Raw genomic sequence first — 23,821 nt, forward strand, 5'->3', positions numbered from 1 at the left:
AGGATGGTGGCTGGCTGACATATGGAGGAGGCTGGCTGAAACATGGAGGAGGCTGGCTGAAACATGGAGGAGGCTGGCTGAAACATGGAGGAGGCTGACTGACACATGGAGGAGGTTGGCTGACATATGGAGGAGGAAGGCTGGTTGACATATGGAGGAGGGTGGCTGGCTGACATACGGAGGAGGGAGGCTGACATATGGAGGAGGGAGGCTGACATATGGAGGAGGGTGGCTGACTGACGTATGGAGGAGGCTGGCTGACACATGGAGGAGGGTGGCTGGCTGACATATGGAGGAGGGTGGCTGGCTGACATATGGAGGAGGGAGGCTCACATACGGAGGATGGTGGCTGGCTGACACATGGAGGAGGGTGGCTGACATATGGAGGATGGTGGCTGGCTGACATATGGAGGATGGTGGCTGGCTGACATATGGAGGAGGCTGGCTGAAACATGGAGGAGGGTGGCTGACATATGGAGGAGGGTGGCTGGCTGGCTGACACATGGAGGAGGGTGGCTGGCTGACATATTGAGGAGGCTGGCTGACACATGGAGGTGGCTGGCTGACATATGGAGGAGGCTGGCTGACACATGGAGGAGGCTGGCTGACACATGGAGGTGGCTGGCTGACACATGGAGGAGGCTGACTGACGTATGTAGGAGGCTGGCTGACATATGGAGGAGGGTGGCTGGCTGACACATGGAGGTGGGTGGCTGGCTGACATATGGTGGAGGGTGGCTGACATATGGAGGAGGGAGGCTGGCTGACATATGGAGGAGGGTGGCTGGCTGACATACGGAGGAGGGAGGCTGACATATGGAGGAGGGAGGCTGACATATGGAGGAGGGTGGCTGGCTGACGTATGGAGGAGGCTGGCTGACACATGGAGGAGGGTGGCTGGCTGACATATGGAGGAGGGTGGCTGGCTGACATATGGAGGAGGGAGGCTCACATACGGAGGATGGTGGCTGGCTGACACATGGAGGAGGGTGGCTGACATATGGAGGATGGTGGCTGGCTGACATATGGAGGATGGTGGCTGGCTGACATATGGAGGAGGCTGGCTGAAACATGGAGGAGGGTGGATGACGTATGGAGGAGGGTGGCTGGCTGGCTGACACATGGAGGAGGGTGGCTGGCTGACATATTGAGGAGGCTGGCTGACACATGGAGGTGGCTGGCTGACATATGGAGGAGGCTGGCTGACACATGGAGGAGGCTGGCTGACACATGGAGGTGGCTGGCTGACACATGGAGGAGGCTGACTGACGTATGTAGGAGGCTGGCTGACATATGGAGGAGGGTGGCTGGCTGACACATGGAGGTGGGTGGCTGGCTGACATATGGTGGAGGGTGGCTGACATATGGAGGAGGGAGGCTGGCTGACATATGGAGGAGGGTGGCTGGCTGACATACGGAGGAGGGAGGCTGACATATGGAGGAGGGAGGCTGACATATGGAGGAGGGTGGCTGGCTGACGTATGGAGGAGGCTGGCTGACACATGGAGGAGGGTGGCTGGCTGACATATGGAGGAGGGTGGCTGGCTGACATATGGAGGAGGGAGGCTCACATACGGAGGATGGTGGCTGGCTGACACATGGAGGAGGGTGGCTGACATATGGAGGATGGTGGCTGGCTGACATATGGAGGATGGTGGCTGGCTGACATATGGAGGAGGCTGGCTGAAACATGGAGGAGGGTGGCTGACATATGGAGGAGGGTGGCTGGCTGGCTGACACATGGAGGAGGGTGGCTGGCTGACATATTGAGGAGGCTGGCTGACACATGGAGGTGGCTGGCTGACATATGGAGGAGGCTGGCTGACACATGGAGGAGGCTGGCTGACACATGGAGGTGGCTGGCTGACACATGGAGGAGGCTGACTGACGTATGTAGGAGGCTGGCTGACATATGGAGGAGGGTGGCTGGCTGACACATGGAGGTGGGTGGCTGGCTGACATATGGTGGAGGGTGGCTGACATATGGAGGAGGGAGGCTGGCTGACATATGGAGGAGGGTGGCTGGCTGGCTGACATATGGAGGAGGGTGGCTGGCTGACATATGGAGGAGGGTGGCTGGCTGGCTGACATACGGAGGAGGGAGGCTGACATATGGAGGAGGGTGGCTGGCTGACATATGGAGGAGGGTGGCTGGCTGACATATGGAGGAGGGTGGCTGGCTGACATATGGAGGAGGGAGACTGGCTGACATATAGAGGAGACTGGCTGACATATGGAGGAGGCAGGCTAACATATGGAGGAGGGAGGCTGGCTGACATATGGAGGAGGGTGGCTGGCTGACATATGGAGGAGGGAGACTGGCTGACATATAGAGGAGACTGGCTGACATATGGAGGAGGCAGGCTAACATATGGAGGAGGGAGGCTGGCTGACAAATGGAGAAGGCTGGCTGACATATGAGGGAGGCTGGCTGACACAAGGAACATGTATCACCCAGACAGAGAAACAGAGAACAAGGAACACATAGTACCCAGACACAGAGAACAAGGAACACGTAGCACCCAGACACAGAGAACAAGGAATACATGGTACCCAGACACAGAGAACAAGGAGCACGTAGCACCCAGACAGAAAAACACAGGAGAAGCAACACGTAGCACCCAGACAGAGAAACACAGGAGAAGCAACACGTAGCACCCAGACAGAAAAACACAGGAGAAGCAACACGTAGCACCCAGACAGAAAAACACAGGAGAAGCAACACGTAGCACCCAGACAGAGAAACACAGGAGAAGCAACACATATCACCCAGACAGAAAATAGCACAAAAAGCAACAAAAACTAATTCCATAAAAGCAACAGAATGCTTCCACAACTGACCAGCTACAGACATCCCATATCATGGAAAGCGGCAATACACAGCTAGGGATTATGTTCACTGGTCTGACTGGCCTTTAGCCATGTCTTCATGCTTTTTGTGAAGGTACGAAAGATAGGTGGTGCAGTTGTGTGTCTGATGCCAGTTTATTCCAGACAGTGGAAGCTCTTACAGAGAAAGCAGTTTGACTGAAGGTGCTTTTCCTTAAGGGAACTACACAGTCACTTCCCATGGCAGACCTTGTGGATCTGCTGCCATGGGTTTTCTGTTTGACTAATAAAACACTGAGTGGAGGAGGAGCCAGGCCATTTAGGATCTTGAATACAAGACATGTTTTGGTGTATTGCATAAGATTTTCCCAACTCAGGAGCTCATGCTTTCTGAGGATGTAACAGTGATGATGGCTATTGGGCTTCCTATCAAGCACTTTGAGAGCTTGTATGTAGGCAGACTGAATGGGTTTTAATGTTGTACAGCAAGCTTGGGCCCAAAGGGTAAAGGGATAAAATGAGTAAATAGAGGGTTGGGGGTAATTAGATAGATAGATAGATAGATAGATAGATAGATAGATAGATAGATAGATAGATAGATAGATAGATAGATAGATAGATAGATAGATAGATAGAGTGTGTATCATCTCAGGTCTCTTAGCTGGAGCTGTCAATCATAATTGAGTTATTGATTTAATTTATTGATAATCAGAAGTAGTTGGCTGCTCCAGCCAGATACAGCATTACAAACATTAACATGGCTGCTCCAGTATTACATACATTAACATGGCTGCTCCAGCACTACATACATTAACATGGCTGCTCCAGCACTACATACATTAACATGGCTGCTCCAGCATTACATACATTAACATGGCTGCTCCAGCACTAAATAACATTAACATACATTAACATGGCTGCTCCAGCACTAAATACACTAACACTACATTAACATGGCTGCTCCAGTATTACATACATTAACATGGCTGCTCCAGTATTACATACATTAACATGGCTGCTCCAGCATTACATACATTAACATGGCTGCTCCAGCACTACATACATTAACATGGCTGCTCCAGCATTACATACATTAACATGGCTGCTCCAGCATTACATACATTAACATGGCTGCTCCAGCACTACATACATTAACATGGCTGCCCAACACTACATACATTAACATGGCTGCTCCAGTATTAGATACATTAACATGGCTGCTCCAGCATTACATACATTAACATGGCTGCTCCAGCACTACATACATTAACATGGCTGCTCCAGCATTACATACATTAACATGGCTGCTCCAGCACTACATACATTAACATGGCTGCCCCAGCATTACATATATTAACATGGCTGCTCCAGCATTACATATATTAACATGGCTGCCCCAGCACTACATACATTAACATGGCTGCTCCAGCATTACATACATTAACATGGCTGCCCCAACACTACATACATTAACATGGCTGCCCAACACTACATACATTAACATGGCTGCTCCAGCACTACATACATTAACATGGCTGCTCCAGCATTACATACATTAACATGGCTGCTCCAGCACTACATACATTAACATGGCTGCTCCAGCACTACATACATTAACATGGCTGCCCCAGCATTACATACATTAACATGGCTGCTCCAGCATTACATACATTAACAAGGCTGCTCCAGCACTACATACATTAACATGGCTGCTCCAGCATTATATACATTAACATGGCTGCTCCAGTATTACATACATTAACATGGTTTCTCCAGCACTACATACATTAACATGGCTGCTCCAGCACTACATACATTAACATGGCTGCTCCAGCACTACATACATTAACATGGCTGCCCAACAATACATACATTAACATGGCTGCTCCAGCACTACATACATTAACATGGCTGCCCAACAATACATACATTAACATGGCTGCTCCAGCACTACATACATTAACATGGCTGCCCAACACTACATACATTAACATGGCTGCTCCAGCACTACATACATTAACATGGCTGCTCCAGCACTACATACATTAACATGGCTGCCCAACAATACATACATTAACATGGCTGCTCCAGTATTACATATATTAACATGGCTGCTCCAGCGCTACATACATTAACATGGCTGCCCAACAATACATACATTAACATGGCTGCCCCAGCACTACATACATTAACATGGCTGCTCCAGCATTACATACATTAACATGGCTGCCCCAACACTACATACATTAACATGGCTGCCCAACACTACTTACATTAACATGGCTGCTCCAGTATTACATACATTAACATGGCTGCTCCAGCATTACATACATTAACATGGCTGCTCCAGCACTACATACATTAACATGGCTGCTCCAGCATTATATACATTAACATGGCTGCTCGAGTATTACATACATTAACATTGTTTCTCCAGCACTACATACATTAACATGGCTGCTCCAGTCTTACATACATTAACATGGCTGCCCAACACTACATACATTAACATGGCTGCTCCAGCATTACATATATTAACATGGCTGCTCCAGCGCTACATACATTAACATGGCTGCCCCAGCACTACATACATTAACATGGCTGCTCCAGCATTACATACATTAAAATGGCTGCCCCAGCACTACATACATTAACATGGCTGCTCCAGCATTACATACATGAACATGGCTGCCCAACAATACATACATTAACATGGCTGCTCCAGTATTACATACATTAACATGGCTGCCCAACACTACATACATTAACATGGCTGCTCCAGTATTACATACATTAACATGGCTGCTCCAGCACTACATACATTAACATGGCTGCTCCAGCACTACATACATTAACATGGCTGCTCCAGTATTACATACATTAACATGGCTGCTCCAGTATTACATACATTAACATGGCTGCTCCAGCACTACATACATTAACATGGCTGCTCCAGCATTACATACATTAACATGGCTGCTCCAGCACTACATACATTAACATGGCTGCCCCAACACTACATACATTAACATGGCTGCTCCAGTATTACATACATTAACATGGCTGCTCCAGCACTACATACATTAACATGGTTTCTCCAGCACTACATACATTAACATGGCTGCTCCAGTATTACATACATTAACATGGTTTCTCCAGCACTACATACATTAACATGGCTGCTCTAGTATTACATACATTAACATGGCTGCTCCAGTATTACATACATTAACATGGTTTCTCCAGCACTACATACATTAACATGGCTGCTCTAGTATTACATACATTAACATGGCTGCTCCAGCATTACATACATTAACATGGCTGCCCCAACACTACATACATTAACAAGGCTGCTCCAGCACTACATACATTAACATGGCTGCTCCAGTATTACATACATTAACATGGCTGCCCCAACACTACATACATTAACATGGCTGCTCCAGTATTACATACATTAACATGGCTGCTCCAGCATTACATACATTAATATGGCTGCCCAACACTACATACATTAACATAGCTGCTCCAGCATTACATACATTAACATGGCTGCTCCAGCACTACATACATTAACATGGCTGCTCCAGCACTACATACATTAACATGGCTGCCCCAACACTACATACATTAACATGGCTGCCCAACACTACATACATTAACATGGCTGCTCCAGCATTACATATATTAACATGGCTGCCCCAGCACTACATACATTAACATGGCTGCTCCAGCATTACATACATTAACATGGCTGCCCCAGCACTACATACATTAACATGGCTGCCCCAGCACTACATATATTAACATGGCTGCTCCAGCATTACATACATTAACATGGCTGCCCCAACACTACATACATTAACATGGCTGCTCCAGCATTACATACATTAACATGGCTGCTCCAGCATTACATACATTAACATGGCTGCTCCAGCATTACATATATTAACATGGCTGCCCCAGCACTACATACATTAACATGGCTGCTCCAGCACTACATACATTAACATGGCTGCCCCAGCATTACATATATTAACATGGCTGCTCCAGCATTACATATATTAACATGGCTGCTCCAGCACTACATACATTAACATGGCTGCTCCAGCATTATATACATTAACATGGCTGCTCCAGTATTACATACATTAACATGGCTGCTCCAGCACTACATACATTAACATGGCTGCCCCAGCATTACATATATTAACATGGCTGCTCCAGCACTACATACATTAACATGGCTGCTCCAGCATTACATACATTAACATGGCTGCTCCAGCACTACATACATTAACATGGCTGCCCCAGCATTACATATATTAACATGGCTGCTCCAGCACTACATACATTAACATGGCTGCTCCAGTATTACATACATTAACATGGCTGCTCCAGCATTACATATATTAACATGGCTGCTCCAGCATTACATACATTAACATGGCTGCCCCAGCATTACATATATTAACATGGCTGCTCCAGCATTACATATATTAACATGGCTGCTCCAGCACTACATACATTAACATGGCTGTTCCAGCATTATATACATTAACATGGCTGCTCCAGTATTACATACATTAACATGGCTGCTCCAGCACTACATACATTAACATGGCTGCCCCAGCATTACATATATTAACATGGCTGCTCCAGCACTACATACATTAACATGGCTGCTCCAGTATTACATACATTAACATGGCTGCTCCAGCATTACATACATTAACATGGCTGCTCCAGCATTACATACATTAACATGGCTGCCCCAGCATTACATATATTAACATGGCTGCTCCAGCACTACATACATTAACATGGCTGCTCCAGTATTACATACATTAACATGGCTGCTCCAGCACTACATACATTAACATGGCTGCTCCAGCACTGCATACATTAACATGTATTGGGGCGGCAGGTAGCCTAGTGGTTAGAGCATTGGGCTAGTAACCGAAAGCTGACAAGGTAAAAATCTGTCATTCTGCTCCTGAACAAGGCAGTTAACCCACTGTTCCTAGGCCGTCATTGTAAATAAGAATTTGTTCTTAACTGACTTGTCTAGTTAAATAAAGGTTCAATAAATACATACATATGTTAGCTTGTAGTGACTTCCTCATTTCAGAGTGTATGCAGTGGTCATGTGTGTGATGTTCTCTAAGCACAGTTTCAGAAGCTGACTTCCAGGATTAGAAACAGAGATCCTTGGTCATGTCAGAGCTGGTAACCATCACAGAAACGCTCCAGGGGTCCAGCTCTGTGGAAGAGGTCTCTCTCTCTCTGTGTGTGTAGTGCTATGGCAGCAGCATAGTAGCTATAGTTCCTGTTCTTTCTATACCTCGACATAACAAGCATTGGATATTTCACCTCTCTCTTCTCCTCGCTTTGCTTTTCTGTCTGTCAGCTAATAAGCAAACAGTGCCTGTTACTGGCCTGACACTGTGTGTGAGTGTGTGTTTATGTGAGTTTGAGAGGAAAACAGTATTCAATCTGTGTTGAAGGCTTCTGGGAAAGACTGTCTGCTTAATCAACCACATCACAATGTCAAAGATATGGAGTAGAGAGAAAGAACGAGATGGAGTGAGTAAAATTAAGAGAGAGAGAGAGAGAGAGAGAGAGAGAGAGAGAGAGGGGGAGAGAGGGAGACAGAGAGAGGGGGAGAGAGAGAGGGGGGAGAGAGGGAGAGAGTAAAATGAAGAAAGAAAGAGGGAGAGAGGGAGAGAGTAAAACAAAGAAAGAGAGAGGGAGAGGGGGAGAGTAAAACGAAGAGAGAGAGGGGGAGAGGGGAGAGTAAAACGAATAGAGGGAGAGGGGAGAGGGAGAGAGTAAAACGAAGAGAGAGAGGGGGAGAGGGGGGAGAGTTAAACGAAGAGAGGGGAGAGGGAGAGAGTAAAACGAAGAGAGGGGGAGAGGGAGAGAGTAAAACGAAGAGAGAGAGAGGGGGGAGAGGGGAGAGTAAAACGAAGAGAGGGGGAGAGGGAGAGAGTAAAACGAAGAGAGAGAGAGAGGGAGAGGATAGAGAGAGTCAGTGTTGGGGAAGCAAGAAGGAAGTACCTGCTGTGAGAGCAGCAGCCAGAGCCACATCACATACTGTGACACCAGGCTGGGAACAGAGACATGCCTGCCTGGCTGTGCTGTGCATCGCACTGGTTCAAGGCCTGCTCCACCATTCAATTACTTCTAATAGGCCATTCTAGGACCTGCTCTTCCTTGTGCACACTGGAGTAAATTGTAACACAAATTGACTGTCTTTAGTAAACACCTATGAAATACTACTCACATTGTTAGCAAGTGTGCAGTTATCTGTGTAGCTCAAGTCAATTATTTTCCTTCAGTTTGCACATGATTTTTTGTGGGCCTGCCTATTTTGTGTTGCCGCTTCTCGGAGCTCTGCTCATACATGTCGGATCTCTAGTACGACCCGATAGTTGCCGCTTCTCGGAGCTCTGCTCATACATGTCGGATCTCTAGTACGACCCGATAGTTGCCGCTTCTCGGAGCTCTGCTCATACATGTCGGATCTCTAGTACGACCCGATAGTTGCCGCTTCTCGGAGCTCTGCTCATACATGTCGGATCTCTAGTACGACCCGATAGTTGCCGCTTCTCGGAGCTCTGCTCATACATGTCGGATCTCTAGTACGACCCGATAGTTGCCGCTTCTCGGAGCTCTGCTCATACATGTCGGATCTCTAGTACGACCCGATAGTTGCCGCTTCTCGGAGCTCTGCTCATACATGTCGGATCTCTAGTACGACCCGATAGTTGCCGCTTCTCGGAGCTCTGCTCATACATGTCGGATCTCTAGTACGACCCGATAGTTGCCGCTTCTCGGAGCTCTGCTCATACATGTCGGATCTCTAGTACGACCCGATAGTTGCCGCTTCTCGGAGCTCTGCTCATACATGTCGGATCTCTAGTACGACCCGATAGTTGCCGCTTCTCGGAGCTCTGCTCATACATGTCGGATCTCTAGTACGACCCGATAGTTGCCGCTTCTCGGAGCTCTGCTCATACATGTCGGATCTCTAGTACGACCCGATAGTTGCCGCTTCTCGGAGCTCTGCTCATACATGTCGGATCTCTAGTACGACCCGATAGTTGCCGGTTCTCGGAGCTCTGCTCATACATGTCGGATCTCTAGTACGACCCGATAGTTGCCGCTTCTCGGAGCTCTGCTCATACATGTCGGATCTCTAGTACGACCCGATAGTTGCCGCTTCTCGGAGCTCTGCTCATACATGTCGGATCTCTCATACATGTACGACCCGATAGTTGCCGCTTCTCGGAGCTCTGCTCATACATGTCGGATCTCTAGTACGACCCGATAGTTGCCGCTTCTCGGAGCTCTGCTCATACATGTCGGATCTCTAGTACGACCCGATAGTTGCCGCTTCTCGGAGCTCTGCTCATACATGTCGGATCTCTAGTACGACCCGATAGTTGCCGCTTCCCGGAGCTCTGCTCATACATGTCGGATCTCTAGTACGACCCGATAGTTGCCGCTTCCCGGAGCTCTGCTCATACATGTCGGATCTCTAGTACGACCCGATAGTTGCCGCTTCTCGGAGCTCTGCTCATACATGTCGGATCTCTAGTACGACCCGATAGTTGCCGCTTCTCGGAGCTCTGCTCATACATGTCGGATCTCTAGTACGACCCGATAGTTGCCGCTTCCCGGAGCTCTGCTCATACATGTCGGACCTCTAGTACGACCCGATAGTTGCCGCTTCTCGGAGCTCTGCTCATACATGTCGGACCTCTAGTACGACCCGATATTTTTCAGAACGAGATCTCTCGGATTGTATACCGGTTTGATTGACAAAGGCCTGTGAATATTATGTAGGCCTAATGTTATGAGTGTTTCTAGATGTTTGTATAGCCTGCTTTTATAAAGGTTTCAACCAGTTAGTCAGTTATATGGACCCCTGTTTGTTGAGATAATGGTTTTACCCAGTGGGTTTCTTAAGGTATTTCTACTTTGCCAGTGAGCTCTGAAGGGGAGAATATCCATGTGTATTTAAACTGTATGTTGTCCTCACAGTAGGCTACCCATGGCCTACTCTGTTTCCTAAGGCCAAATCCTGGTTTTGGATTATGTTCCGTTGGATATGGCTTTCTTTGTAGAAATACATTTTTGTTCATTGTTTGTTTTTGTAAGTCCTTTTTGACACTATTTAGGCGGTGTCTATGTTCAACTGGCAGTATTATTTAGGTGGTGTCTATGTTCAACTGGCAGTATTATTTAGGCGGTGTCTATGTTCAACTGGCAGTATTATTTAGGCGGTGTCTATGTTCAACTGGCAGTATTATTTAGGCGGTGTCTATGTTCAACTGGCAGTATTATTTAGGCGGTGTCTATGTTCAACTGGCAGTATTATTTAGGCGGTGTCTATGTTCAACTGGCAGTATTATTTAGGTGGTGTCTATGTTCAACTGGCAGTATTATTTAGGTGGTGTCTATGTTCAACTGGCAGTATTATTTAGGCGGTGTCTATGTTCAACTGGCAGTATTATTTAGGTGGTGTCTATGTTCAACTGGCAGTATTATTTAGGCGGTGTCTATGTTCAACTGGCAGTATTATTTAGGCGGTGTCTATGTTCAACTGGCAGTATTATTTAGGCGGTGTCTATGTTCAACTGGCAGTATTATTTAGGCGGTGTCTATGTTCAACTGGCAGTATTATTTAGGTGGTGTCTATGTTCAACTGGCAGTATTATTTAGGCGGTGTCTATGTTCAACTGACAGTATTATTTAGGCGGTGTCTATGTTCAACTGGCAGTATTATTTAGGTGGTGTCTATGTTCAACTGGCAGTATTATTTAGGCGGTGTCTATGTTCAACTGGCAGTATTATTTAGGCGGTGTCTATGTTCAACTGGCAAAAATATGACAGCAGACGACAGCCCACACACACATTCTCTCTGTGTCAGCCCGCCCTGCAGCGCCTGTGTCCTCAGTGGAAATGGAGCTAGTGACGAGGCCCTCTCTCTGTGTCAGACCACAGGTCTGACAGGACACCAGATGTGACACAAACACACACACAAACAGCGACTCACAAAATCACACACACACACACACTTCCCCAATCCCATTCTCTCTTCCCCAATCCCATTCTCTCTCTCTTCCTGCCCCCAATCCCATTCTCTCTTTGTCTGCCCCAATCCCATTCTCTCTCTCTTCCTGCCCCCAATCCCATTCTCTCTCTTCCCCCAATCCCATTGTCTCTCTTCCCCAATCCCATTCTCTTTCCTCTGCCCCCAATCCCATTCTCTCTCTTCCCCCAATCCCATTCTCTCTCTCTTCCTGCCCTCAATCCCATTCTCTCTCTTCCCCCAATCCCATTCTCTCTCTGTTCCTGCCCCCAATCTCTCTCTTCCCCCAATCCCATTCTCTCTCTTCCCCCAATCCCATTCTCTCTTCCTCTGCCCCCAATCCCATTCTCTCTCTTCCCCCAATCCCATTCTCTCTCTCTTCCCCTCTCCTCTCTTCCCCAATCCCATTCTCCCTTTGTCTGCCCCCCCAATCCCATTCTCTCTCTCTTCCCCAATCCCATTCTCTCTTCCCCAATCCCATTCTCTCGCTCTTCCTCTCTTTGTCTTCCCCCAATCCCATTCTCTCTCTCTTCCCCAATCCCATTCTCTCTTTGTCTTCCCCCAATCCCATTCTCTCTCTCTTCCCCAATCCCATTCTCCCTTTGTCTTTCCCCAATCCCATTCTCTCTCCAATCCCATTCTCTCTTTGTCTTCCCCCAATCCCATTCGCTCTCTCTTCCCCAAATCCCATTCTCTCTTTGTCTTCCCCAAATCCCCTTCTCTCTCTCTTCCCCCAATCCCCTTCTCTCTCCAATCCCCTTCTCTCTCCAATCCCATTCTCTCTTCTTCCCCCAATCCCATTCTCTCTCCAATCCCATTCTCTCTTTGTCTGCCCCCAATCCCATTCGCTTCCTCTTTGTCTGCCCCAATCCCTTTCTCTCTTTCTGTCTCTCTTTCTCTGCCCTCTATCCATCTTTGTCTCAATCTGAATTATGAAGACCACAATGGAAATAAGCCTCCATTTATTGTTTTTTTCCTCAAATTTATTTTATCCTTTATTTAACGAGGCAAGTCAGTTAAGAACAAATTCTTATTTATAATGACGGCCTACCCCGGCCACAACCTAACTCGGACGATGCTGGGCCAATTGTGCGTCGCCCTATGGGACCCCCAATCATGGCCGGTTGTGATACAACCTGGAATCGAGCCAGGGTTTGTAGTGACGCCTCTCGCACTGAGATGCGGTGTCTTAGACCGCTGCACCACTCGGGGGCCCACAATGTGTATGTGCAGTATAATGTATGAGAGTCAAGGGTAGTGCTGTTGCGGTCATGAAATTTTGTCAGTCGGTGATTATCAAGAAAATCACTGTCGGTCTCATGGTAATTGACCATTAATTAACATTAACACATTTAGCATCTACTGTCTTCAAAAAGACTATAAATAAATAATCCACAATAAATCCATTATTTATTTTAGACACGTTTAAAGAAACATGATATGAACAAGATGTAGTCTATTTCAGAATAACAGAATAGCATACTCTGAGTTGTCCTTATGTTACATCCTGATCTGGCTATGCCATATGGCTGTAGGCTACACTAGTTCATTTAGTTGTCCTTATGTTACATCCTGATCTGGCTATGCCATATGGCTGTAGGCTACACTAGTTCATTGAGTTGTCCTTATGTTACATCCTGATCTGGCTATGCCATATGGCTGTAGGCTACACTAGTTCACTTAGCAGACAAGATTTGCTTAGAATTCCGTTGCATTATTTAATATTAGTTTATAGTATGAAGAATACAATTCAACAAAGCTGAATGAAAGAGAAAGGATCATTTCTCCAAGCAATTTGAGGCAGTGTGCACATGCAGCTGTTAACAAAGAAACAGGTATTCCTATAAGCTTAATTTAGAGTTATTTATGCAACTTTAGTTGTGATATAAATGTTGGGCTATATGTTTAGATTTTTAATGGGACTAATGATGATTTGAGTTGCATGAAACGCATGAGCTCTGCTTTGTTTCTTGTGCAGGCTGTACACACTTCATCAGTCTCTCATTCACAATTTGACAAGTACTTGGGCTGCATATGATAATGTTAATTCCCTTCTCCCGGCTCCGTGTGGAAGCACATCTCACTCACATGGCTCTCCGTCATGTGATCGGGTCTTTCTCACAGGCTACAAGTGAAGACAGACACGTCAGGGATGCAACTGAGCATATCCTTATCCAATTCCGAGGTGCATATTGAAGATATTGGAAGAACCATCCACATTTACTTTATCAGCCAACAAGACGAGTAGGCCTAATGAACAGCCAAAGCACTAGCCTAAGTCAATCTACTAACCCTTATAGTACAAAAGTCAACCTATTCTATTCTGTGCGAGAAATAAATATTCCAAACATAGTCTGGGACAGTTGTGGGATGGGATAGATCCTAAATGAATACAACCGCTAGCATCAAAATTATTGTTTTGCAACAGATCAGAACATTTAGCTTAAAATGTTGATAAACTATCAGTCTGTTTCTTCACATTATAAATCCAGCAATGTGCACAAGGCAGGAGTCTATAAGCACAAATGTTCCATTAGCAGGAAAACACCATTATCAAAAGTGAATGCGAATGTGATTATGCATAAAATGCTTTTATTATAGAGGTGCATTTTTATGGTGAAAATTCTTTCCCAAACTTAAAACTCACATGCTACGTATGAATGCCAGTTAGGTTCTAAACCTGTTGTAAAGCTGATTAATGTGCTTAATTTTAAGAATTTATTTGACCACTTTAGTTGTGATACAAACCTTATCAAAACATATAGTCCTATGGGCTAGGCTACATGAGGTGTGCGACTATGATTTGAAAAAGGTCACAAAAAAATGCATGTGTTTCTTGCCTTACAAGCTGGGTATCATTCACAAGTGATAATATATCATTCACAAGTGATAGGCTAATATTGTCACCCATCAGACTGTTATTGATTGAATCTTGTCTTTACATATACTAAATGTGTGGAATTAGTTTTGATTTAGAATGGACGATAATCGTGCACCTGTTGGAATAGGGGCAAAACAATACATGTAATCTATGCACTTAAAAAACTAATGGAGGATGCTATTGCCTTGGTTAATTTTCATGCCAGCCAGGTAGGCTATAGTCTGGTTAGAAAGAGAAGCAATGTACTTAATATTAAGAAAGTTGATAAATGAATATAGTAGGCCTAGCCTATAGAAAGCTGATGGGATCCTCCTCTTTTTAGTAGAGTCACAATTGAATAGCCTACAGAAATGTTGCGCAACATGAGCTCATGGGCTCTAATGAAGTGTTTGATTAGAATTTCAAATATATTTGCATTGATGTCAGAGTATAATAGAGTATTGAGTACCAGGCAGTTAGTAAGTTTGGTAGGCTACTAATGATCAGCAGCATCAGAGCTTGGAGAAGCCTAATTACCGTGACTAAACGGTCATGTGGAATTTAACTGCCATCATGACCACCGGTGTGGCATTAATACGGTCACCGTAACAGCCCTAGTCAAGGGTCTCTGAGGAGGACGATCTGCTTCCACAGTACACACTCACACTATCCCTCCATCCCCTAAGTGACAAGGCACACAGTGTGTGTGTGTGTGTGTGTGTGTGTGTGTGTGTGTGTGTGTGTGTGTGTGTGGGAGTCAAATAAAATTGTATTGATCACATACACATGTTTAGCAGATGTTATTGTGGGTGTAGCGAAATGCTTGTGTTTCTAGTTCTGACATTGCAGTAATATCTAACAAGTAATCTAACAATTTCACAACATATACCCAATACACACAAATCTAAGTAAGGAATGGAATTAAGAATGTATAAATATATGGATAAGTAATGTCAGAGCAGTATAGACTAAGATACAGTAGAATAGTATAGAATACAGTATATACATATGAGATGAGTAATATAAGATATGTTAACATTACTAAAGTGGCATTATTAAAGTGACTAGTGTTCCATTTATTAAAGTGGCCAATGATTTCAAGTCTGTATGTAGGCAGCAGCCTCTCTGTTAGTGAAGGCTGTTTAACAGTCTGTTGGCCTTCAGATAGAAGGTGTTTTTCAGTCTCTTGGTCCCATTTTTGATGCACCTGTACTGACCTAGCCTTCTGGATAATAGCGGGGTAAACAGGCAGGGGATTGGGTGGTTGTTGTCCTTGATGATCTTTTTAGCCTTCCTGTGACATCGGTGGTGTAGGTGTCCTGGAGGGCAGGTAGTTTCCCCCGGGTGAGTGTATGTGTGTTCAGAAGGCTAGATGGCTGCCTGCTGACTGAACAACAGGAATTAGAGGATGATATCAGACCACTCTGTTTATCCTGCGCTGAAATACTTCTAAAGCAGACACACACACACACAGAGAGAGAGATGAGGGAGTGGTTCTCCACCTTTCTCACCACCCCCCTTGCTTAATTTGGGTCAGTCACAGAGGTCACGTCTACTCACTCTCTCCAGCGCTTGTAACTGGTTTACGAACCACTGGTTCTCACTACCATCATTACGCACACCTGGCACTATCGTTACGCGCACCTGCGCCTCATTGAGACACTCCTGGCACTATCGTTACTCGGACCTGGCACTATCGTTACGTGCACCTGGCACTATCATTACGTGCACCTGGCACTATCGTTACGTGCACCTGCGCCTCATTATGAGACACACCTGGACTTCATCACTTCACTGATTACCTCGCCTATATCTGTCACTCCCCTAGTTTCATTCCCCAGGCAGTATTGGTTGTGTTTCATGTCTAGACACGACTCTTGGTTTGTATCGGTCCTTGTTTTATTGTATTATTAAAGTCACCAGCTGCTTCTCGACTCCCGGCATCTTCATTACAGGTATTCTGCCACTGTGTACTCTCTGTTTAGGGTCAGTCACAGTGGTCAGGTATTCTGCCACTGTGTACTCTCTGTTTAGGGTCAGTCACAGTGGTCAGGTATTCTGCCACTGTGTACTCTCTGTTTAGGGTCAGTCACAGTGGTCAGGTATTCTGCCACTGTGTACTCTCTGTTTAGGGTCAGTCACAGTGGTCAGGTATTCTGCCACTGTGTACTCTCTGTTTAGGGTCAGTCACAGTGGTCAGGTATTCTGCCACTGTGTACTCTCTGTTTAGGGTCAGTCACAGTGGTCAGGTATTCTGCCACTGTGTACTCTCTGTTTAGGGTCAGTCACAGTGGTCAGGTATTCTGCCACTGTGTACTCTCTGTTTAGGGTCAAATAGCATTCTAGTTTGCTCTTTTTTTTAAATATATGTTTTATTGTTTCCAATGTGTAAATTATTTTTGTTTTCTCATGATTTGGTTGGGTCTAATTGTGTTGCTGTCTTGGGGCTCTGTGGGGTGTGTTTGTGAACAGAGCCCCAGGACCAGCTTGCTTAGGGGACTCTTCTCCAGGTTCATCTCTCTGTAGGTGATGGCTTTGTTATGGAAGGTTTGGGCATAGCTTCCTTTTAGGTTGTAGAATTGAAGGACTCTTCTGGATTTTGATAAGTAGCTCTGCATGCAATAGTGCTATGTTGTACAGATGGTGTATTTTGCAGGGTCTGAATTTGGTGTTTAATTTTTTAAATAAAAAATCTAAGATCTTGGTTGGTGAGTGAACCCCAGACCTCACAACCATAACTGGCAATGGGTTCTATAACTGATTATAAGTATTTTTAGTCAAATCCTAATTAGGAGGTCACATTTTGTTCCTTTTGATTGCCTAGAAGGTCCTGGTCTCTCAGATCGTTCACAACTTTCTGGACGCTATCTGTGGTGCTGATGTTTGGGCCGAGGTATGTATAGTTTATCGTGTGCTTTAGGGCAACAGTGTCTAGATGGTATTTGTGGTCCGGATAACTAGTTTTTTTAAACACTATTTTTGTATTTTACTAAGATTCACTGTCAGGACACAGTTCTGACACTCCATGCAGAAGATCTAGCTACTGTAGGTCCTCCTTGGTTGGTAACAGAAGCACCAGATCATCAGAAAACAGTAGACATTTGACTTCAGATTCTAGTAGGGTGAGGCCGGGTGCTGCAGACTGTTCTAGTGCCCTCACCAATTCGTTGATATATACATTGAGGGTGAGGCTTAAGCTGTATAAATCAATGAAACATGCGGAGACTTTGCTTTAGTTTGTCAAAATAATGTTTTTAACCTTTATTTAACTAGTCAAGTCAGTTAATTAAGAACAAATTCTTATTTTCAATGACTGCCTAGGAACAGTGTGTTAACTGCCTGTTCACCTTGTCCGCCTCTTGGATTTGAACTTACAACCTTCCGGTTACAAGTCCAACACTCTAACCACTAGGCTACCCTGCCGCCCCAACTGAATTAGGGTGTGCAGGGTGACTGGTCTGCTGTACTGTAATTTAGTAAAGCCAACTTGACATTTGCTCAGTACATTGTTTTCACTGAAGCAATGTAGGTGTCTGTTGTTAATGATAATGCAAAGGATTCCCGCTCTCTCAGCACATAATCATTTAACACAACTGAAACCATTATTCTAAAAGCCACCATTTGTCTGGATCCACAAGTGTCCCCAGGCTGTCACAGAGCCCGTGGACTTGGGGGTATGACAGTCTGCTGTGTGTTTGTGGAATGTAATGTTCTCCTTCTCTCAAAATGCACCACACAGAACAGACATAACAGGAACAGGAAATAATTGGCATAGAAATAGCTTTCTCCTCAGCTTGACACACTGTCACATTGGCGGGAGAGAGGGCTGCTAGGTGGGTGCGTGAAAAGACAGGAGTACGCTTAACGTCGAACGTTACGAGGTGTGTGTGTACGAGAGGAAGAGGAAGCAGGAGTGGTGCTGAGGGGAAATCTGAGCCCAATCTCAACCTTACATTCTCAGATAAAAGTTGCTCTCTAGAACTTAAAAGGCTTCTTTGACTGTCCCCATAGGTTAACACTTGAAGAACCCTTTTTGGTTCCAGCTAGAACCCTTTGGGGTTCCATGTAAAACCCATTCCAGACTTCTACATGGAACCAAAAAGGGTTCTCCTGAGGAAAACCGAAAAACCCTTTTTTTCTAAGAGTGTCTCTTCAACTAAGAGTCTTTATCAGAATATGTATTTCTATGCATTCTGCTTCATACAGAACATAGCAGTTTTCTTCCTGAGCTACATAGCCGTTTTCTTCCTGCGCTACATAGCCGTTTTCTTCCTGCGCTACATAGCCGTTTTCTTCCTGCGCTACATAGCCGTTTTCTTCCTGCGCTACATAGCCGTTTTCTTCCTGCGCTACATAGCCGTTTTCTTCCTGCGCTACATAGCCGTTTTCTTCCTGCGCTACATAGCCGTTTTCTTCCTGCGCTACATAGCCGTTTTCTTCCTGAGCTACATAGCCGTTTTCTTCCTGTGCTACATAGCAGTTTTCTTCCTGAGCTACATAGCCGTTTTCTTCCTGTGCTACATAGCCGTTTTCTTCCTGAGCTACATAGCCGTTTTCTTCCTGAGCTACATAGCCGTTTTCTTCCTGTGCTACCTAGCCGTTTTCTTCCTGTGCTACATAGCTGTTTTCTTCCTGTGCTACATAGCTGTTTTCTTCCTGTGCTACATAGCCGTTTTCTTCCTGTGCTACATAGCTGTTTTCTTCCTGAGCAACATAGCCGTTTTCTTCCTGAGCTACATAGCTGGACAGACATTGTTACATTCTGTACTACAGTAGATCTTTAACATATTTACAGTAAACATTACACTCACAAAAGAATAGTCATTTCAAAAGTCATGTCAACAGTGTTGTAACAATATTTTTTATTTTAATCAGGGAAGTTGACTGAACACATTCTCATTTACAGCAACGACCTGGGGGATAGTTACAGGGGAGAGGAGGGGGATGAATGAGCCAATTGTAAACTGGGGATTATAAAGTGATGGTTTGAGGGCCAGATTGGGCATTTAGCAGGGACACCAGGGTTAACACTCCTACTCTTACGATAAGTGCCATGGGATCTTTAATGACCTCAGAGAGTCAGGACACCCTGTGCCCTCGCCAATTCGTAATTATATGTTGAGGGTGGGGCTTAAGCTGCATCCCTGTCTCACACCCCGGCCCTGTGGAAAGAAATGTTTGTTTTGTGCCCATTTTAACCGCACACTTGTTTGTGTACATGGATTTTGTGTTCCCCCCCAACACCACTTTACATCAATTTGTATAGCAGACCCTCATGCCAAATTGAGTCAAAAGATTTTGAAATCAACATGAGAAGACTTTGCCTTTGTTTGTCAAGGGTGAACATGTGGTCTGTCGTACGGTAATTTGGTAAAAAGCCAATTTGACATTTGCTCAGTACATTGTTTTCACAGAGGAAAAAGTATGATTCTGCTGTTAGGAAAATTCCTCTGTATTATCAAGGTTGCTGTTGACGCATATCTCCGAAAGTTATTTTTGGTGTCAAATTTGTCTCAACTTTCGTGGATTGTTTCTCTACATGCATTTGCTCTGGTTATAATTTTAAAGGCTAAAGTGTTGCATCATCCCTCTTCTCGCTGATACGTGCACACACACACACACACACACACACACACGATTGTCGTGCATTCATGCATGTGACACATCATAGGGTCTCTCAGCAGGAGGAAAGAGACGGTCATGACTCACACTAAAAAACACCTGCTAATTGAATAAACTGAAATCTTCTCCATCAGGATGAGAGACAATAAGAAAAACACAGAGGGAGAGTGTTAGGGAGAAGAGAGGTGACACGGAGGCTTTTACCCCAGCAGAGGAACACTAATGAGAGAGCAGACTGGCCTGCATGATCCCGTTGGTGTATGATATATAGGTGGGGAGACCAGCATTAGTCTTGTCTACCAACCGTGTATCTACACATAGTTTGGGCCGTTTATCTGCTAAAGGAGAGAACACCTACAAGTTCCTAGAGCCTGTCAGTTGGAGCAATGATTACTGTCAGTACATGCTAGTCACACGCACAAACACATGCTTCAGTCAGAGACTGGCAGACTAACCTTCAGTCAGAGAGAGGCAGACTGACCTTCAGTCAGAGAGAGGCAGACTGACCTTCAGTCAGAGAGAGGCAGACTGACCTTCAGTCAGAGAGAGGCAGACTGACCTTCAGTCAGAGAGAGGCAGACTGACCTTCAGTCAGAGAGAGGCAGACTGACCTTCAGCATCTTTAGCATGACTCATCTCTCATTAGACCGGTCTCCTCGGCTCCCCTCTCCTTCCCTCCACTCTCTCTTTCCCCTTCATCACATGTACAGTACATTTACATGTCATTTTAGCAGATGTTTTTATTCAAAATCCTTAACAAAACGGCTATCAGCAAATCAGTGCTATTAAGGATAAGTGTTAGTGCAACACAAAGGAATGAGTCCGGTCCACTGAACCATTCAGTTACAGACAGGCAGAGTGGAACTAAACAAGCTGTTCCCTCTAAACCCCAGAAAGTGAAAATGACTTCTCTCACCTCTCCTTTAGTGCCTGCTGAACGGATCAGTTACACAACCCGGAGCAAAGTGAGTCTGCAGATAAAGTGGAGAGCTGGAGGGAAGGGTTGCCATGGGGATGGCTTTCTGAAGAGCTGTAATTGGTGATGGGTGGGTGGCAGGGTCAGTCAGACAACCTGGCGAGACACGACTCACACTTAGCGAGACACGACTCACACAGGACTTTGAATCAGTCAGTTTTGGCCGGTCTACAGTGTCCTCTGTGCTCATCTCTACTCCCACCCAGTCTCTTCATTCTCTGCTGAAGCAGAATGGCTATTCGCTAGGTAGGACAAGGTGTTTTAATCAGAGCTATTGAAGGTGTTATTTTCTCCAGCTGAGACATGATACTGTACTGTGTGTGTTCTGCTTTATGGACATGATCAGCCTGGAACAGGTTTACCCATCTCTGGAACAGACACTGTGTAGGTTTACCCATGTCTGGAACAGACACTGTGTAGGTTTACCCATGTCTGGAACAGGTTTACCCATCTCTGGAACAGACACTGTGTAGGTTTACCCATGTCTGGAACAGGTTTACCCATGTCTGGAACAGGTTTACCCATCTCTGGAACAGGTTTACCCATCTCTGGAACAGGTTTACCCATCTCTGGAACAGGTTTACCCATCTCTGGAACAGGTTTACCTATCTCTGGAACAGGTTTACCTATCTCTGGAACAGGTTTACCCATCTCTGGAACAGGTTTACCCATCTCTGGAACAGGTTTACCCATCTCTGGAACAGGTTTACCCATCTCTGGAACAGACACTGTGTAGGTTTACCCATCTCTGGAACAGGTTTATCCATCCCTGGAACAGACACTGTGTAGGTTTACCCATCTCTGGAACGGGTTTACCCATCTCTGGAACAGACACTGTGTAGGTTTACCCATCTCTGGAACAGGTTTACCCATCTCTGGAACAGGTTTACCCATCTCTGGAACAGACACTGTGTAGGTTTACCCATCTCTGGAACAGGTTTATCCATCTCTGGAACAGACACTGTGTAGGTTTACCCATCTCTGGAACAGACACTGTGTAGGTTTACCCATCTCTGGAACGGGTTTACCCATCACTGGAACAGGTTTACCCATCTCTGGAACAGGTTTACCCATCTCTGGAACAGGTTTACCCATCTCTGGAACAGGTTTACCCATCTCTGGGACAGGTTAACCCATCTCTGGGACAGGTTAACCCATGTCTGGAACAGACACGGTGTAGGTTTACCCATCTCTGGAACAGACACGGTGTAGGTTTACCCATCTCTGGAACAGACACTGTGTAGGTTTACCCATCTCTGGAACAGGTTTACCCATCTCTGGAACAGACACTGTGTAGGTTTACCCATCTCTGGAACAGGTTAACTCATGTCTGGAACAGACACGGTGTAGGTTTACCCATCTCTGGAACAGGTTTACCCATCTCTGGAACAGATTTACCCATCTCTGGAACAGACACTGTGTAGGTTTACCCATCTCTGGAACGGGTTTACCCATCTCTGGAACAGGTTTACCCATCTCTGGAACAGGTTTACCCATCTCTGGAACAGACACTGTGTAGGTTTACCCATCTCTGGAACAGTTTTACCCATCTCTGGAACAGGTTAACCCATGTCTGGAACAGACACGGTGTAGGTTTACCCATCTCTGGAACAGATTTACCCATCTCTGGAACAGATTTACCCATCTCTGGAACAGGTTTACCCATCTCTGGAACAGGTTTACCCATCTCTGGAACAGACACGGTGTAGGTTTACCCATCTCTGGAACAGACATGGTGTAGGTTTACCCATCTCTGGAACAGGTTTACCCATCTCTGGAACAGGTTTACCCATCTCTGGAACAGACACTGTGTAGGTTTACCCATCTCTGGAACAGGTTTATCCATCCCTGGAACAGACACTGTGTAGGTTTACCCATCTCTGGAACGGGTTTACCCATCTCTGGAACAGACACTGTGTAGGTTTACCCATCTTTGGTAACAGGTTTACCAATCTCTGGAACAGGTTTACCCATCTCTGGAACAGACACTGTGTAGGTTTACCCATCTCTGGAACAGGTTAACTCATGTCTGGAACAGACACGGTGTAGGTTTACCCATCTCTGGAACAGGTTTACCCATCTCTGGAACAGATTTACCCATCTCTGGAACAGACACTGTGTAGGTTTACCCATCTCTGGAACGGGTTTACCCATCTCTGGAACAGGTTTACCCATCTCTGGAACAGGTTTACCCATCTCTGGAACAGACACTGTGTAGGTTTACCCATCTCTGGAACAGACACTGTGTAGGTTTACCCATCTCTGGAACAGCTTTACCCATCTCTGGAACAGATTAACCCATGTCTGGAACAGACACAGTGTAGGTTTACCCATCTCTAGAACAGGTTTACCCATCTCTGGAACAGACACGGTGTAGGTTTACCCATCTCTGGAACAGATTTACCCATCTCTGGAACAGATTTACCCATCT

The 23,821-nt window shown here is 45.6% G+C and overlaps 1 protein-coding gene across 1 annotated transcript; it reads right to left on the reverse strand.

Moving 5' to 3' along the window:
- Nucleotides 1–329: 329 nt before the first annotated feature.
- Nucleotides 330–9,352, reverse strand: LOC135573863 (uncharacterized). The gene is made up of 2 exons (XM_065024044.1): nucleotides 9,239–9,352; nucleotides 330–1,955 (listed from the first exon to the last, which is right to left on the reverse strand). The coding sequence occupies exons 1-2, from the start codon at nucleotides 9,350–9,352 to the stop codon at nucleotides 330–332; spliced, it is 1,740 nt and encodes a 579-aa protein (XP_064880116.1).
- Between the last annotated feature and the right edge of the window lie 14,469 nt (nucleotides 9,353–23,821).

Source organism: Oncorhynchus nerka, linkage group LG11 (genome assembly GCF_034236695.1).
Source record: "Oncorhynchus nerka isolate Pitt River linkage group LG11, Oner_Uvic_2.0, whole genome shotgun sequence".
NCBI lineage: Eukaryota > Metazoa > Chordata > Actinopteri > Salmoniformes > Salmonidae > Oncorhynchus > Oncorhynchus nerka.

Coding starts and splice junctions, on each gene's coding strand:
- LOC135573863 (XM_065024044.1), bottom strand. CDS start 9,352: ATGTATGAGCAGAGCTCCGAGAAGCGGCAACTATCGGGTCGTACTAGA. Junction 1,956..9,238: donor TCGTACTAGAGATCCGACAT/GTATGAGCAGAG, acceptor ACCATATGTCAG/CCAGCCACCCACCTCCATGT.